At 36.2% G+C, this 17,916-nt stretch overlaps 1 protein-coding gene across 1 annotated transcript in view; it reads right to left on the bottom strand.

Annotated features, from left to right (window-relative positions):
• Tmprss11f (transmembrane serine protease 11F) overlaps window positions 1–16,287 on the bottom strand; it is a 68,677-nt gene extending 52,390 nt beyond the window's left edge. Inside the window, exon 1 of the mRNA XM_036200202.1 lies at window positions 16,228–16,287. Within this exon, the coding sequence (XP_036056095.1) occupies window positions 16,228–16,238 (11 nt within the window). The 5' untranslated portion in view covers window positions 16,239–16,287. The remainder of the gene's footprint in view (window positions 1–16,227) is intronic.
• Between the last annotated feature and the right edge of the window lie 1,629 nt (window positions 16,288–17,916).

Below are 17,916 nucleotides of genomic sequence, written 5' to 3'. Positions count from 1 at the left end.
TCATTCATTGAGCACATGTTCATTAAAAGTCTACTGTGTTCCAGAAATTATTTTAGGTACAAGAGATTCAGCATAAATGTATATATATGTGTGTGTGTGTGTACACACACACACACATATATATATATACACACATTTTACATGTACACACACACACACACATTAACACACACACATTTTGGCTTCCAGTAGGAAAGAAAGACATAGTGGACAATAGACAAATTTATACAGCAACGTAAAATACTAGGGAAGAGGAAAGAATTAGTGTAAGAGAGGTGGTTAGATTACATTAAGCAGGAAAGAACATTTTGAACGGATAAAGAAAGATGCAAACAAAGTGAAAAACAGAGCCATGTAGATATCTAGGGTTTGTTCTTCAACCAGCAAAAAAGAATGAGTCTAAGGGCTTAAAAGTTGGAACAGTGAAGTATTTGCAGATAACAAAAGTTTGGTGTGGACAATGTGTAGTATATATGGGGAAAATAATATAATAAGGACACTGAAACTTATAAAACAGATTATAATCTGGAGACCAGCAGGTCATAGTAGAGACGTCATGTAATTCTCAATCAGAAGGGAAACCATTATGGAGTTTTGCTCTGTGAGCTGGAGTAATTTCTTTACAAAGATCACCTTCTCATGGATCAGGGTAGAATGGGATGAGTGCAAACAGCAAACCGTCAAGAGGATCATAGCAGTGTAGCGGTAACTCTGGTGAGAGATGATGATGGCATGGGCCAGGACATTACCAGTGAGATAAAAATTCATCCCTGATAGAATTTCCAGAAAGAGTTAAAGAGGTTCCTAGGCTCCCTGATAGGTTACTCAATCCTGAATGGTCAGCCATAAACCATATCTCAACAACACACACACACACACACACACACACACACACACACACACACACACACATACACACACATCTATGATGAATAATTTGGGAAGAAGAAAGTGGGGAACAAGAGAGGAGAGAAGGGGGTAGAAATGATGTAACTACAATACAAATTATGAAATTAAAAACTTAAATCATAAAAATGACTTTAGCCTGAAAAGCGTTAGTAATATGTAGTGATGCAGTGGCCTTGCCATACTATGAGCAGAGTAAAATCTTTATCAAAATAATCTTCAGCCGGGCAGTGGTGGCGCACGCCTGTAATCCCAGCACTCGGGAGGCAGAGTCAGGCGGATCTCTGTGAGTTCCAGGCCAGCCTGGGCTACCAAGTGAGTTCCAGGAAAGGCACAAAGCTACACAGGGAAACCCTGTCTCGAAAAACAAAACAAAAAAAAAAGTATAATAATAATCTTCATAAAGAATGCTCATCTACAGAACAGATGTTAGACAGTTGTTTTGAGGTAGAGAAGGAAAATAGAATTCTTCCAGTATGAAACCTCACTACCAGGCAAACCTCTGAAACACAATGGAGACCTCTCTGTTGAATTCCAAATTGACATACAAACCCTTTAGCAAGACACTGGGATTTATGTGTAATGCAAAACTTGGAAGTTGACCTGTAACATGGACCTGATTCACCTTTGTCAGCCTTTTCCCAGTATGCACCCAGGAAACACATCTTTGTTTTTAACTATCATCTCCATAAAGTCTTTTCACTTCCAGGGACAAGGAGCCAGGTGCTGTTATAGTCATGAGTCATTGACGCATTGTCTTTCTCAACGCCTCAGAAGACATACGCATTAGTCAGTTTTCTGTCACCATGACGAAACACCCAAGTCAGTGAACAAGTTTTTAAGAAGGCTTATTTTGCTCAAGTTGAAGTTCTCAGTATATGGTTAGTTAAGTCCATTGCCTTTGGACCTGTGGAAATGCAGTTCATCACCAGGAGAGTTAATGGCAGAAGAAGGGCAGACAGGAAGTCAAAGAGAGGAAGAGGAAGATTCCATGAGGGCATGACCTCAGTGATTTAATTGCCTCCCACTGAATTAATCCCATTTAATTTCATCTCTCAAAGGTTCTGTGAACTCTCAAAAAATGCTAAGCTATGCCTTTTGTGGACATTAAATACTCAACATATGCCAAAGAAGAAAAAGGAGACAGACAAGTTAGTTTTTGAAAGTGAGACCTGCTTTCTCCAAGACTAGCTGCTAATACAAATACATTAAGTATAGAGGAAGGGACTGAATTTTCTTCTCTGTTTTACCAACCAGCCATATGAAATCAGATTTTACAGTAAAACATAACCTACAGTTAACTCATTTTAATCACCAAGACTATCTATATTCTGACAACACTGGGTATTGTCCTGCCTAGTCTTCAAACTCCTTCTGAAATTCCCTGTCTTTTCTCATGTTATTCATCCAGATGATGGTTTTTAGATTTGCCTTCCCAGCTTTTACATCCAGCCATTGGCTGTATTTTCATAGAGACATACAGAAAAGATTGAATCCTTTAGTCACACTCCATGCATTTAAAAAGTATTTGCTATCTACTGTGTGCCTTGCACTGTGGTAGGCACAGGTTATTCACTGATCAACACACTAAAGTCCTTGTTCTTCAATAAATGAAAATAATCTGTTATTTATACTTTCTTCTACCAGTCAACCTGAAGGTTACATCCCCCCACACCCTACTGTCACAAGGAAATGCTAGGGGCATGCTGAGGAAGCACATAAGTCGATAAATATGGACAACAGTTACATAGGAGCTGATTGTCAATTAGAAAGCAACAGCTCTCTGAAAACTTTAAAATTTCTCTTCCTCCTCATTTGGAATGAGGACTTTGATTTATGAACCAAATGACACTATGGGCAGCTCATTTCTTTTTATGAAAGGGCCAAAAACATGGGCTGGAAAAGAAATGGTACAGGAAAAAAATGGTTCAGGATAAATTGCATATCCATCTACAGAAAAGTGAAATTAGGTCCCTATCTTTCATCCTAAACAAAAATCAATTCAAAATGGATGAAAGTCCTTATTTTAAAACCAGAAATGCTGGAACTTCTAAAGGAACACACAGATAAAATACTTCAGGACTTTGGTTTAGGCAGCAAACTTCTGTACAGAATCCCATCGAAGCATAGGAAACAGCCCCAAACTGACAAATAGTATTGCATAAAATCCCAAGCTTCTCCATAGCCAAAGAAATCACAGAAAATGAAAAGATAGCCTGTAGGATAAGAGGAAGATATTTACCAGCTATACTTCAAACAAAGCATTTAGTGTCTAGAATATATAAAGAACTACAAAAAAAATTTAAGTTAAAAATCTGAAAATAATGACCAAAAAAATGGACCAATGCCCTAAACAGTATTCAAAACAAACAACAAAAACTAAAAACAAAAAAAAGCAAAGAAAAAATAAAAATGGCCAAGAAACATCTTATAAAAAATGTTCAACATCTCTAACCATCACAGATATAACAAAATTAAAACCATTTTGAGATGTCATCTTACCCAAGTCAACACTGCCCACCATCAAACAAACAAACACAATGCATGCTGGGAAGAATGAAATGAAAGGACTATCCTTAACATCTGTAGATGGGAGAATAAACTAGTACAGCCACCATGGAAATTTGTGTGGAAGCTTCTCAAAAGACTAAAATTAGAACTACCATATGATCCACACCATACTCCTGGGTATACACTCAGAGAATTCTAAATCCTACTATAGAGAAACTTGCACATCCATATTTACAGCTGTTCTTTTCACAATAACAAGGAACTAAAACCAGCCTAAATGTCTGTCAACAATTAAGTGAATAATGAAAACATGGTACATATATACAGTGCAGCTTCATTAAGCCATAGGGAAAACTTGAAATTATAAAATCTGCAGGTAAATAGATAGAATTGGAAGATGTTAAGTGAATGAACCCAGGCTCTCTCACATGGACTTAGCATCTAACATAAATATGCACATGCAGAGGAAAATAAACATAAATAACAGATGGGAAACTAGAAAGGGGACCTGTGATTAGAAATGAAAAAAGGCTTTGAGAGAGGGAAGTGTGAAGACAGCTGAGCAATGCGGAAGAAGGGAATGCTGGGTGCCAACGGTACAGTGTCAAGGCAGGGGGAGGCAAGGAGTTGATGTGGAAATCAAGCAAAATGAAGTAGGGATGGAAAACCCTATTACTTTGTAAACTAATTAATTTTTAATTAACGAAACAGTATCACTCTGAATTAGAAACAGATGTCCAGTGAATAGATGTGTATGTTGGTTTGACTCAGCATTGCATCTGAAAGAAAGAGAAACTTGTCAAGGATTTAAGGACAAATGAGAAGATATGGGGTCTACTTAAATAGACTTGAATCACCTGTGACAGTATTACTTAAATCATCATGATCATTCTTACGTGACTTTTTTTAATTGAGCTTATTTTCTGTTTATTTCTAATGGTATTAATGTGTTACAAGGCAATACAGTACAATTAACTGGAACCTTGTAAGTCGAATGAATCAGATAAAAATTCCATCAAGATGAGGATTTAAATATTTAACTATCCTGAGCACTAAAGAGATGTAAATAATCAGATGTAAATTAAGTGTAATTCTATGTGCAGCATAAATATTTATGCACTAATCAGATGTTCTCACCACAGCAACCCTGAGGGGAAATTCTTCCAGTGTCTTACACATGTCCTAACACATTTGTATTCAACCTGGAGCACAAATAAACATTAGAGATTCAGCTTGGGCACAATCCACTCTACTTCTTGCCAAGATGCCTTCATTTCTGGGCATGTCCACAAATAGTTCTCTCTCTTTATTAGTATCTCTTCTGCATGAGTTAACTGAGGTTAACAATCACATATGTGTAGTGATACACATGAAGATTGGCAAGTTACAGCAGGAGATAAAATACATGATATTCATTTCAAAGGCAATTTTAAACACTCAAAGGAAAAAAAATGAACCTCATCAAAACTCATAGGTGCACCCTTCCACAGGGCAAAATAAGATTGCAGTTTATTAAATCATGCTAGTTTTTCATTAAAGTCTAACTTAAAAATCTTCAGCTTTGGCTAATCTTGCTGAGGCTTCACTTTGGATAAACTAAAGGTAAGTTATATAACAGCCTGAGCACCAATGTTACACACATAGGGACTATCTTAATGATAGGATTCTAAGTATGTGTATAATCACTTACTTATGTGTACAATTACAGTATAAAATATTTTATAATTTAGTTACCTTGTATCCCAGTTAATCTTGCTTAAGAAAGTATTCATCAACCATTAAAATGTTTAGATCTGGGATTTGCATCACAAATCTCTTCCTCTTTTCTGTTTTTCTGATTCCTTTTGCTTTGGAGACAAGATCTTGCTGTGTAGCTTGGACTGACCTAGCTCTGTGTATACACACATGAAATTGCCAAAGAACAAACTTAACTAACAAAAACCAAAAAACTACTGACAAATATTTAACTATGATGAAAATTGGTATAAGAAATGGAGGACACTCCTATTCCTATAACAGGGAAAACTTATCTCATGGTTAGGATCAAGTATGGCTTCTTCAAAGACAAATAAACAAAACAGCCCGAAGACCATCTCATTGACAAGATCCAGGAAAAGAAAGAACAGAGGGGTTCATAAAATGAGCCACCAACGTGCATGAAACCAGCTGAGAAGGGGATAATCAAAATAATTTCAAAAGAGATTTGGATGTGATCAGTAAGCATAGTCTTCTCAATCTACCAAATTTTGTAATATATAGAGTTAATCAAAGACTAATAATGTACACATATCGAGTTATGCCATATTTCTCCAAATATTTTTTTAAAAATCTAATAAATGTGAAAATGTTATTTAAAAATTCAGTAATAATAGAGACACTAAACAAAGATGACTCATATGAAAGAAACAGTCACTGGACTATACAAAAGCATCTTACATATTATTAATTTTTTAATCCTTTCCACGTGCTTTTTATAGTCTGCTATGATGCAACCTAGGATTGCAATGCTGCTTTATATAGTTCATGCATGTGTAGAGTTTACTCGTGAAAGGCAGAGTTTAATCTTTGCTGTTTGGATGTGTTAAAGGCATTTGTAGTGCAATGACTTAGAAATTTGGTTGACTTGAAACGTCTCAGCCCTGAATATTAATCACAATAAACTCGGGTCCATAGTACTTTGACAGTCATATTGGAGGAGAAAGTAAACATTTCGCCTGATTTTCTACTGAAATAGAACTCCTAATGAGAAAGTCCTATTGTTTTCTGTACCCTGACTGAGATATGAGTGACCAGGTCTCAAGTACCACAGCGAAATGTAAGAGCATTGATTGTGATTTGATTCTGGAAAGCTGTTGCAGTTCTATTATTACTGTTGTTTTTGTTATCACCATTATTATTATTATTATTATTATTATTATTATTGTAGTTATTAATTATTGTGTGTCAGACATGGAGTTAGGCTCATCTTGTCTCTGGGAAATGCTTGCAACTATAGACCTGACATGATAAAAACTGTAACTAAAAATGTTAAATTACAGCAAAATGTGTATGAAATCCTCTGTTCTCCTTCCATGTGGCATAAGATCTACACCTCTCATGTCAATGTGTTTTTTTCAATTTTATGAAGTAGTTCAATGATATCAGTAAATTATCTTTTAAAATCAAGTTCATATCTTACAACCAAAAATAATCATTCTGACCTTAAATCCAAGAAATAATTCATGAGAAATCAAATACTATCACCTGTGACTTAGACTGAGAGATTATCACTAGAAAAAAATAAAATTGTGACTTGTAAAGATTCCACAGACTGTCAATCATACTGTCTCTTGAAAATTATATTTTAATATTGAATATTTTTATATACTATCCCTAAAATAATTAATATTTTGTTTTGTATTCAAAGATTAGTTACATAAACTACTATTAGTTGCAGTGAATTCAAAGTTGAAATAAATACTGGCTCTGTTTTCCTGTGTTTATCTATAGTAGACTCTAAATGAAGTATACTATTGTTATCCAGTTTCTGGTAAAATAAGTACACACACACACACACACACACACACACAAATACACAGGCACATACACATGCACACACAGGCACACATGTGCACACACATGCACATACATGAGCACATTTAAAATGCAATTATTTTCCATGAGCAGTGATGTTCTGCACTTAGCTTTCTATATGGTTGTCTGGTGAAGAGGTTTGTATTTTGTTAGTATTTTGCAATACTAATACAGAGGGAGGAGCTGTGATTAAGATATAAGTGCCCTAGATAAAGGACATCAGCAGTGTTCTCATTTACAACTCACATGATCTGCATATTCAATAAACAAAATTAACATGTCCCAGAATTTCTCTGTCACATTACTGAAGGGTCATGTGTGAGAGATAATGACTAGGTTAGAGGGCTACATGTAGAGACATCTGAGAGCTTGTCATTCTTATCATTTTCCCTTCAAAACTATGCCTTACTTACTTTTTATTGTTTTGTTTTTAATACACCCCAGTCACAATTTTCCTCCCTCCACTCTTCCCAGTCCCCCCTCCACCTCCCCTCTCCCCAGATCCACGCCTCCTCCTTTTCCCTTCAGGAAAGAGCAGGCTGCCCAGGAATATCACCTGAACACGGCATAACCTGATACAAGACTAGGCACAAAGCCTCAGATCACAGCTGGGCAAAGTCATGCAACCAAAACTAAATTTTATAAAGACATAATTTTTTGAAAAATGATTTTTGAGTACACATTAAGGGACTCACTGATAATTAATAAAATCATCTGATCTAATCTATACAAGTTTTAAAAAAACATGTCATGTAATTCTCGAATAACAATAAGGTAATTGGATTATGACTTCTGAAATTTTAAATATAACTTACAAACTGTTTTGCTTAAGGTTTAAAGTTAGATTTTATCCCTGTGAGAATGTCTGAAATTCTTATTATTGGCTTCATATTCAGATAGATCCTACCTGTATTTCCATATATAAATTAACTGGTATTTGCTTCCATATTCCTTTGAAAACCTATTAATCAACTTACTATGTTTAGCTACAAATAAAACTACAAAAAAGTACAATGAAATGCATTATTTCATAGTAACATTAAGAGTACCATGAGGTTTTAAAACTAACTTCCCTATATTTTTCCAATGCAGAAAACAGTTAAACATTACAAATGCAACATTAGTTTTCTCAACATTACCATGTGAATCAATGAAAATAAAATTCTAGGGAACTGATTCTATTCTAACTAATATTTATGTTAATTATTCTAATGTACAGGCAACACCTAACCTAAGCAGGTAATATAGTTCTGGGCACCAAGAACAATTTAATACATGCTTTGTTTAATGTGTTAACTCACTTCCAGGATGACATTGATGAAAATAGTACATTTTCATTTTAATTTAACTAAGTGGACACTTTAATAATTCCTGAATTCTTTATTTAGTTAAAAACATTTTTTTTATAATTTAATTTCATTTTACATATCAGCCACTGATTTCCCTGTCCTCCCTCCCCCCAACCCATCCCCTGTTCCCATCTCCTCCAGGGGCAAGGACTCCCCTGGGAATTCAGCTCAGCCTGGTAGATTCAGTTGAGGCAGGTCCAGTCCCCTCCTCCCTATACCAAGGCTGAACAAAGTGTCTCAGCATAGGCCCCAGGCTCCAAACAGCCAGCTCATGCACTAAGGACAGGTCCCCCCGGTCCCACTGCCTGGGGGCCTCCCAAACACTTCAAGCTAATAGACTGTCTCACTTATCCAGAGGGCCTGATCCCATTGGGGGGCTCCTCAGCTATTGGTTCATAGTTCATGTGTCTGAGATGTAGGATGATGGATAAATCTAAATTGAAATGTATAAATATCAGAAATACCTAGCTGAGTTTGTTCATGTTAATAGCATCTTATTTCTCCATGTTTCTGAATAATAAGTGTAACTCAATGTTAATCATCCAGATTTCTAATTAATGGAGAGTACTGTGAAAGTTAGAGGAAACAACTTCCCCACCACTAAAAGCTTGACTCAGCATCCCTAATTTTGTAAACACAGTAGAGAGCAGCAAATAAACCATTTCTTATATGTTGTCACAGCTGTACAACTTATCAGCAAATAGTGTTTAATGTTCTTTCAATTACTTCTGTCGAAAGAAAGGGATGGAGACGAATGAGTTAAAATGTGATAAAATTAATGGCTTGTTGATTTTGAAAAAGGAGTAAATACTAACTGAACTCTTGCTGCTCTGATTGGGCCAAGGAGTGAAAAATACTAGCTGTTTCCAGGGAAAGTATGCTGTCCCAAAACAATGATGGGTGGAAGGCAAGGAATCCAGTTCCATGTCCTCCACAGAGGACACATTTCTCAAGTTAACTTTACAGAAGTGTTTTTGCACATTCTGCTGAGGATGCTGGCCTCAATTCTTTCATCTAACCGTCTCACACTCAACCATAATGGCAAACTGGTTAATATATTTTTAGAGTTTGTTATAGTACATAAACCGTGAAAATAACATCTGACTGTTCCTTTACCTACAAGGAATATAAGCTATGGAAATAAGATTAATCATTCCTTTACCTGTCAGAATGGTGGCAAAGAGCATGAAAGCAATTGAAGATGGGGGTCAAAAAGCCAGGTACAATCTAGATCACATAGCTGTCTGGGAGTAGACCGGCATGGAAGGGTGAATGATGGGGAGGGAAGACAGGCAAGAAGCCATAGAGAGTGGAGCAGGAAATATCACACTGATGTAGTAGAGATGAGAGTTAAGGTGATACTGCTCATGGAGTTTCGAGGCGGTATCTGTGCTGATGCATCAGTCCTCAGCGTTCTGTTCAGGTTTATGTATATGACTGAAGTGTCTTCAGTGTAAAAAATGGGAGCCAGCCAAATGACCTGATTCTTAATCTATTTTTAAATACATTCATCAAAATAAAAGTGCCTCCTCCTTCTCTTCTTCCTCCCCTTCATCCCCCTCCTCCTCTTCCTCCTCCTCCTCCTCCTCCTCTTCTTTTTCTATCCCTCCTTGCCTTCTTTCAGTTTGTATTGTTCTTCTGATGGTTTGATACTGGTGTATGCTCTAAGTCCTCTACCTGTTTATTCACCTGATTAGTAAAAGAAGGAAAGAAGGAAGAAAGGAAGAAAAAGAAAGAAGGGAAAATACTCCAATTGAAAGAAAGCACAGGAATCCTCCAAGGATGCTCTCAGGTGAGATGATAAGAGTTAAGGCAGTTGTTTGCCATCATATAGATCAAAGGATTTACCTGTTTTCATTTTTCTCTACAGTACCAGAATGTATCTTGCACTCTCTTTTACGGTTTTTTTTTTTCTATTCTCAGGACTTATTTCTTGCCAAAATGCTTTATCTTATCTTATTTCCTGGAATGTATCTTCAATATTGTTTTACATACCAGTATCTAAGCCAACATTTTAAAACAGCACATAGCACTGAAACATATGTTCTGAATGTTGTGTTAGACACTCTAAATATAACACTCAAAGAAAAATAAAACAATACTAGGAAAATACTTAATAAATTTCAGTTATACGAAATTGTTAGTTTATAATATTTTAACCTACAAATGGGGTAATGACTTTAATTTTCTTACAATCTTTAATTGTGCATTGTACTGTATATTTTCAAAAGTTGTATTTTGCTTCATTTTTTATTTTATAATAGAAACGATGCCCCAAACATGAGATGCTTTCTTACTTAATTGCAATGTCATATAAACTACTGACTTCCTCAAAGTCACTTGTTTTCAAGTTTTGAACAATAACAAGCATTTAATTATAACATTAAAACTTTGTAAAAATAAAAAGGTCCTACATTTTAAACATAGGCAATGACAGAAAACTTGCAATCAAGATTTGTATCATACACACAATTTAAAGGATATAATATGCAGAATCCAATACAACTACAAATATCTTAGATGTGAGTTTGAGTTGATATTGAACTTGGATTTTGAATTTTTTTCAGGGGTTCAGGATGCATCACAATAAATAATTAAGTCTTAAAATGTCTATGTTTCAAAATTATGAAAACTTTCTACTTCTTTCTTTATAGTACCACGACTGAGGAGAAACAGCCCCACATTACTTCCCACAAAAAATACCATTTTGACAGTTTGCTGCAAGTGACTGCTTTCAGCAGCAAATCATGACCCAGATTGTTTCTACATTTTTATTCTGCATTTGTCAAATGCAGCTAAAAGATGCTTTTGGGGTCTTTTTAAGTATCATTTGTGCAAAGCAATAAACAACAGCAATATTTAAAGTTGTTAAAATGCATTTCTAAACTTTGATCTTGATTAGTTTTCAAAAATAAATGAAAAACACATCATAGAACAGTGGTTCTCAACCTGTGGATCTCGTCCCCTTTGGGGGACAAATGACCCTTTCTCAGGGGTCACCTAAGACCATCCTGCATATAAGATATTTACATCATGATATCTATCAGTAGCAAAAATCGCTATTATGAAGTAGCAATGGAAATAATTTTATGGTTGGGGATCACCACAGCATGAGGAACTTTATTAAAGGGTCTCAGTGTTAGAAAGGTTGAGAAGCACTGTCACAGAATATTAGCATATAATCTAAAAGTTGGCTTTAGCAGATAAGTAAATAAAGTGAATCTTTCAAAAGAAAAGGTACACAACCTTCATCTCACGTTTATGATGTTTATAATTCACTTCTGTTATTGTATTTCCTCCTTAGATTTGAAACACCAGAAAACATTTTTTTCCTCAGGAGGCAGAGGCAGGTGAATTTCTGTGAGTTCAAGGCCCTCCTGGGCTAGAGTGAGTTCTAGGAAAGGCGCAAAGCTACACAGAGAAACCCTGTCTCGAAAAAAAAAAAAGTATGCAGCTTCTTATTCTTTTACATAATCTTGTATTTATATGTCTGCACACATGATAGATACACACAGTATATATATATATATATATATATATATATATAGAGAGAGAGAGAGAGAGAGAGAGAGAGAGAGAATTTAGGTAGCCATGTCATGTGAATATACTGTATTACTAGTATACTATAATCAATATTTGTTGAATTATGAATGAAATCAAAATCTAGTCAATTAACATTTACCTGATGTTTTCTTCTCTTCAGTGATAAGTTTTCATCAGCAGAACAGCACAAGTTTACTTAGAATAAAGCATCTCTATTGTTATGCTTTTTATTTATCTTCAGAATTGCTGTGATATGAATATTTCATTAGCATTGTTAATCAGTGTTATGAGTCATGAACCTGAGTGTTTCATTTACTCATAACCTTTCCTATTTTTCTCAATAATCATTCTTTAGCTTTAGCCATATATAGTCATGAATACCATACAAATATTGAGGGTCTGCAATGAGACAGGAAATATGTTTAGCACTAGGAATAAAGAGAGCATTCTGTTTACCTGGAAAGACATGATTGAAAGCAATTAAATTTATAGAGAGATGAGTATCGATTGGCAGATACTCAATGTTTTAATGTGTGCCTGGGGTGGACAACTATGCTTTAGGAATGACTATTGTAGCAGCTTAGAGGAAAAGAATATCACAGCAAATTTCATTAACATCATGAAGGAAGACTGTGGGCTGTCACTAAATGTGGGAAGGTGCATTCCTTACAGGCGAGGAAGCAATCTATGATCAGGTGGAACCCCACCTCTTCCCTTATCAACCAAATGACAATAAAGTCACCAAGTGAGCTGGTTCCCTTAAAGCTCTAAATAGCAAATTTCATCATTCCTTCCTCCTTCCATTTTTATCAAACTCTCATAATGAAGTCTAGAGATATTTAACCTGACACAAAGACCCTTCCTAAACCAATCATCTCATTTAATTAGATGATATCCTGGGTCTTCTTAGAAGTATACTTAAAATCTCATGACTTTGAATGACCGTCTTAATCCAGAATATATACTTATTTTCCTCCAAACCATTTTTACATGTTTGTAAAGGCAACCATCATTTCTTACATATTTAGAGATCCTTTCATGAGATTGGGCAGACAGATTCATTATATTTCTGTGTGCTTCTCATTTTTATGTGTGTCACATTCAGCCATCACGGTAGAGTTCACTGACTTGTCTCTCGACACCAAGTTCTGCTTCCTTGTAGCTGTACCTCCTGTTGTTGCCTCATTTGTAGATGGTGAAGTGAAACAAAACTAGACAACTATGCTCCAGGATAGTTTAAACAGTGCTCTTATACTTTAAGGAAATTGTTGTTCTGTATGCTAACTAGCTTTTAACTCCTTGACATCATAGAATATAGTTATTCAAATGGACTTCAGTATTATTTCACTTATTGATTTAGAAATACTTTTGACCAAGACCCACAGCAAAAAAAAAAAAAAAAATGTTGTACATCAAATACTCACACATCTTAAGTATCTCCACAATGAAAACCTTACTACTTAAAATACAGACTATATGAAATAGTACCTCATTAGTATTTCAACAAAACAAATAAACTAATAATGCCAAAATTAAAATAATAGCAAACCCCCAAAATTGTTTTGTGTTTATCCTGGAAGATAATCACAAATTCTGTTAATGGTTATGACCTCTCATCCCTTCTATTTTGCTATTATGTCTTCCTAACCTTTATGTATGAACATGAAATCTGGAGAGGTAGAGGACACCCAGACAGGTGAGTGGAAACCTGGCTAAGATGTCTGTGCTAAGAATCTCATCAGCCACGATCTTTCCTCCCCATCTTCCTTTCTGTGGTTCCGCCTAATGTTTGTCTATGGGTCTCTGCATCTGCTCCCATCAGCTGCCTGAGGAAGACTCTCTAATGACAGTTGGGCTAAGCACAAATGGGTTTGTGCCTAATCGTATTGCATCTTATTATTCCAAGTTCAGTTGCTATCCCTGGGAGGGCTGCTCTTTTCTGAAGGGAAAAGAAAGAGCAGTGGGTCTGCGGGAGAAAGGAGGTTGGGGGTGGAAACTGGGAGGGGTGAAGGGAGAGGAGGCTGCAGGCAGCATGTATTGTATGAGAGAAGAATAAATAAAAAGAAAAAACAAAAACAAGGACCCAACTCTTGTCTAGAGGTCCTTACTTAGAACGCTGAATTAAATCTGAGGAGGCTTCAGTGTGACATAACATAGTAAAATGGTCAGAGTAGAAAGGCAAGTATAACAAAGGTATAAAAAACATCCAGACTTGGTCTCAACAATTCACACTCTGCATCCACTTCCATCAGTTATTGGATGAGGGTTCCAGCTCGACTGGTAGAGTGTTTGGCCATCTGGTCACCAGACTAAGTCAGATCAGGCTTTCTCTCGACCATTGCCAGCAGTCTACAGAGGATGTATCATTGTGGATTTCTGGGGACCTCTTCAGCACTCTGCCTATTCCTGTTCTCATGTGGTCTTCATTTATCATGGTCTGTTATTCCTTGTTCTCCCTTTCTGTTCTCGATCCAGCTGGGATCTCCTGCTCCCTTAAACTTTCTTTCCCTCAAACCTTGCCCTTCATTACTCCCACTGTCGTCCAGGTTGGTCATGTAGATCTCATCCATTTCTCTGTCATTGGGTGATCCCTGTGTCTTTCCTGGGGTCCCGTTTTCTAGGTAGCCTCCCTGGAGACCAAGATTGGAAAAAGCACAGGGACAAATAGCCAAACGAATGGAAGCACATGAATTATGAACCAAAGGCTGTGGAGCCTCCAGATGGATCAGGCACTCTGGATAAGTGAGACAATTGAATAGTTTGAACTGTTTGGGAGGCACCCAGTCTGTGGGACCCGGACCTGTCCTTAGTGCATGAGCTGGCTGTTTGGAACCTTGGGCTTACACAGGGACACTTTGCTCAGCCTGGAAGGAGGGGACTGGACCTGCCTGTACTGAATCCACCAGGTTTAAATGAATCCCCAGGGGAGTCTTGGCCCTGGAGGAGATGGGAATGGAGGGGAAGGGCTGGAAAGAAGGTGGGGCTGGGAGCGGGAGGGGGGAGGATAGGGGAATCCATGGCTGATGTGTAAAATTATAACACAAGTATAATAATAATAATAATAATAAGAAGAAGAAGAAGAAGAAGAAGAAGAAGAAGAAGAAGAAGAAGAAAACATCCAGAGTAGAAAAGAGATCATAATAATATGTCAAAGTAGGAACGTAGGTATAGGTAATGCCATGAACTGGGAAAAGAAGAGAGCCAGGCTGTTGGAGAGGCATGCTACTGAATTCTGAGATAAAGGTGGATGAAGACTCCAAGTTCTTTGATATATCTTTTACATTAAAATTGTTAGCCTATCATACTCACTTCTGTACATTTTATCTTGCTAAATAATAAATATGCTTTCTTATACTTAAAAATATGACTATCCTGGTGAGTTGTATTATTAGGATAGGATCTGTCTAGGTCAGCCTTAGGCATGAAATGGATAGTCTTCCTCGGGCTCATGCTGGTATTGGTAAGTAAGTTGGGGCATGTAAAAATTACTTATCATTTAAGAATATGACAGTCCACATGTTTAAAGCATTATATTTCATAGAAGACAAACTCAAAACTAAACAATCACAAGGATCACAAAATCAGAATTATGTTTCATACACTGATCAATGGAAACATGGGAAATTTATATACAGGGACACTAAGCACCTATTTGAGAAATAAAATAACAAGTTTGGGCTATAAGGAGTTTGGAAGAAATAATCGATCACATATCAATTATCCATTTCAGACTAAACCAATAGCACAAATACTACTACATAAAATAAGTAATTTTAATAAAAAATGAAAAGTGATCATTTATTTTGAAGTTCAAGTTTTTGTTAACTCAATAATTGTTTACACATGAGTGTTTTAATTTAACAGTTTCATTCATGTGATATATATATATATATATATATATATATATATATACAGTAATCCAATTTGTAGTCATCTTTTTACTTAGAATTAAGCAAATAAAAAATTCAATATTCTTTCCTATTCAATATGTATTTTGTTATCCCATAATACGTTTCATTAAAAAATATACTATTAAAAACATATCATATTGAGCATAGTAAGAAATCAAATTAACTATGCTTAATATTTTACTCTTTGAAGCAGAGATTTTTCTAAATGTTAAAATATAATACTGTGAATATATTGTATTTATTTTCTAATTAAAAAGAAAGCATCACACTGGTCACTTTTGTTTCATTCAAAAAAACAATGAGACAAAATTTCGACACAAAATATAATCTCATAAAGTTAAAAGAACTTCCACCAGTCAGAATCTGCATAGGCTGACCCAGGAGATGTAAATCTGTCCCCATTGTCAGCTCACTGAGAAAAGCTGAGTACTTACGCGTACATCATGGACCCAAGACTGGGGAGGCTTCTATCCAGTCACCATCTGATCTCTATCAGCCAGGTCAGGGCTAGGAGGCTGGAAAATAATGACAGTCACTGGGGACAAGAAAGGAAACAAGTCCAACAGGTTTACTGACTGAGGGTGGTTGGCTTCATGGAGCCTGATAGGAGCAAGGTCTGTTTGGTGCCAGCCATTGCCACACAATGAAGTAATTGTCAATACCTGCATAGAGAAGCTCTAAGCAGTAGAGGGCTCAGATACGCACAACTGAGGATGATTCAGAAGTGGCACTTTTCCAGTCAGGGAAGATATGATCAGAATTGAGGTGTGGACTCAGGTTCTTTTTTGTTTTTTGTTTTTATTTAAGCAAAACAAAACACTAGAGGACACTGATGCCACATTCTCCTTTCTTGTCAGAGATCTTCTGTCTCTTCCACTTCAGAGGGGAGCAGAGTGGTTCTGAATTCTAGACCAGGGTACCTGTGCCTATGTCCTTGGTTGTATGATCATGGACAGTCAGATTAGCTTATTGAGAATGACTTTCCCCACAAGCAAAGTAGTAAAATTAATTGTATCTAACAGTAGCCACTTTAGCTCTAAAAATAAAAACAAATTTCACCAAAAAACAGAAAAGTAAAACAAACATGTCATTTCTCTTCTCTCATCACCAGAAATATTAGTAGATTTCAGAGGCATAAATAACCCAGTATTTAGAAATAGTCTTCTTATATAATTATATACTTGGAGCATTTAAGAATGCATGAATTTCTCATCAAATTATATAAAGTTGCCAGGTAAATATTACAATTTTAAGGTCTATCTTTAAAGATTCAAAACCAAGCCAGACCTAGTGGCACGGGTGGGTAACCACGGTGTTGGTAACCACAGTTGTTCAAGAAGGTGGTTGAAGAAAGGCTGTAAGTTAAAGGCCTCAAGCAGCAGTTCTCATCCTGGGGGTGTGGCCCCTGGGGGGGGTCACACGTCAGATAGCCTGCACACTGGATATTTACATCATGATTCATAACAGTAGCAAAATCACAGTTATGAAATAGCAGTATAACAATTTTATGGTTGGGGGTCACTACAACCTGGAGAACTGTATTAAAGGGTCAACGCATTAGGAAGATTGAGAACCACTGAGTTGGCATGATAATGGCCATACATTTGTTGTATATAGCCTTTATTACCTCAGTTAATCCCCCTCACTCCTCCTCTCTTCTGAAGGGCTGTTGGATCAGGGCAGACTTTTTCCTGCACAGTCAGGCAGTTGTGAAATTTCTGTCCATGAGTCCATTTTTGTTGCATATTACATTTATGCATTTGTTTTGTTGCTGATGATGAACAATTCCTTTATCTCTGGAATAAAATCAACTTGACCATGATGAATGATCTTTTGAATGTGTTCCTGAGTTGAATTTGAAAATATTTGCTGAGTATTTTTGTATCTATGTTCTTCAGAGAGATCAGTCAGTAATTTTCTTGTGTGTGTGTGTGTGCGCACGTTTATCTGGTTTAGATATCAGGGTAAAAGAGAATACAGAAACATTTCTTTCTTTCCTATTTTACATAATGGTCTGAGAAATCGATGCTTTTTTTTATAAAGTCGGGTAGGATTTAGCTGGGATTTCCTCTGGGATTTGACTTTTTTACCTGGGAGGTATTTTGTTTTGGTTTTTGTTTTTA

Source organism: Onychomys torridus, chromosome 10 (assembly GCF_903995425.1).
Source record: "Onychomys torridus chromosome 10, mOncTor1.1, whole genome shotgun sequence".
NCBI lineage: Eukaryota > Metazoa > Chordata > Mammalia > Rodentia > Cricetidae > Onychomys > Onychomys torridus.
The sequence above is the reverse complement of the archived record's forward strand: the minus strand, read 5'-3'. Positions and strand labels throughout refer to the sequence as shown.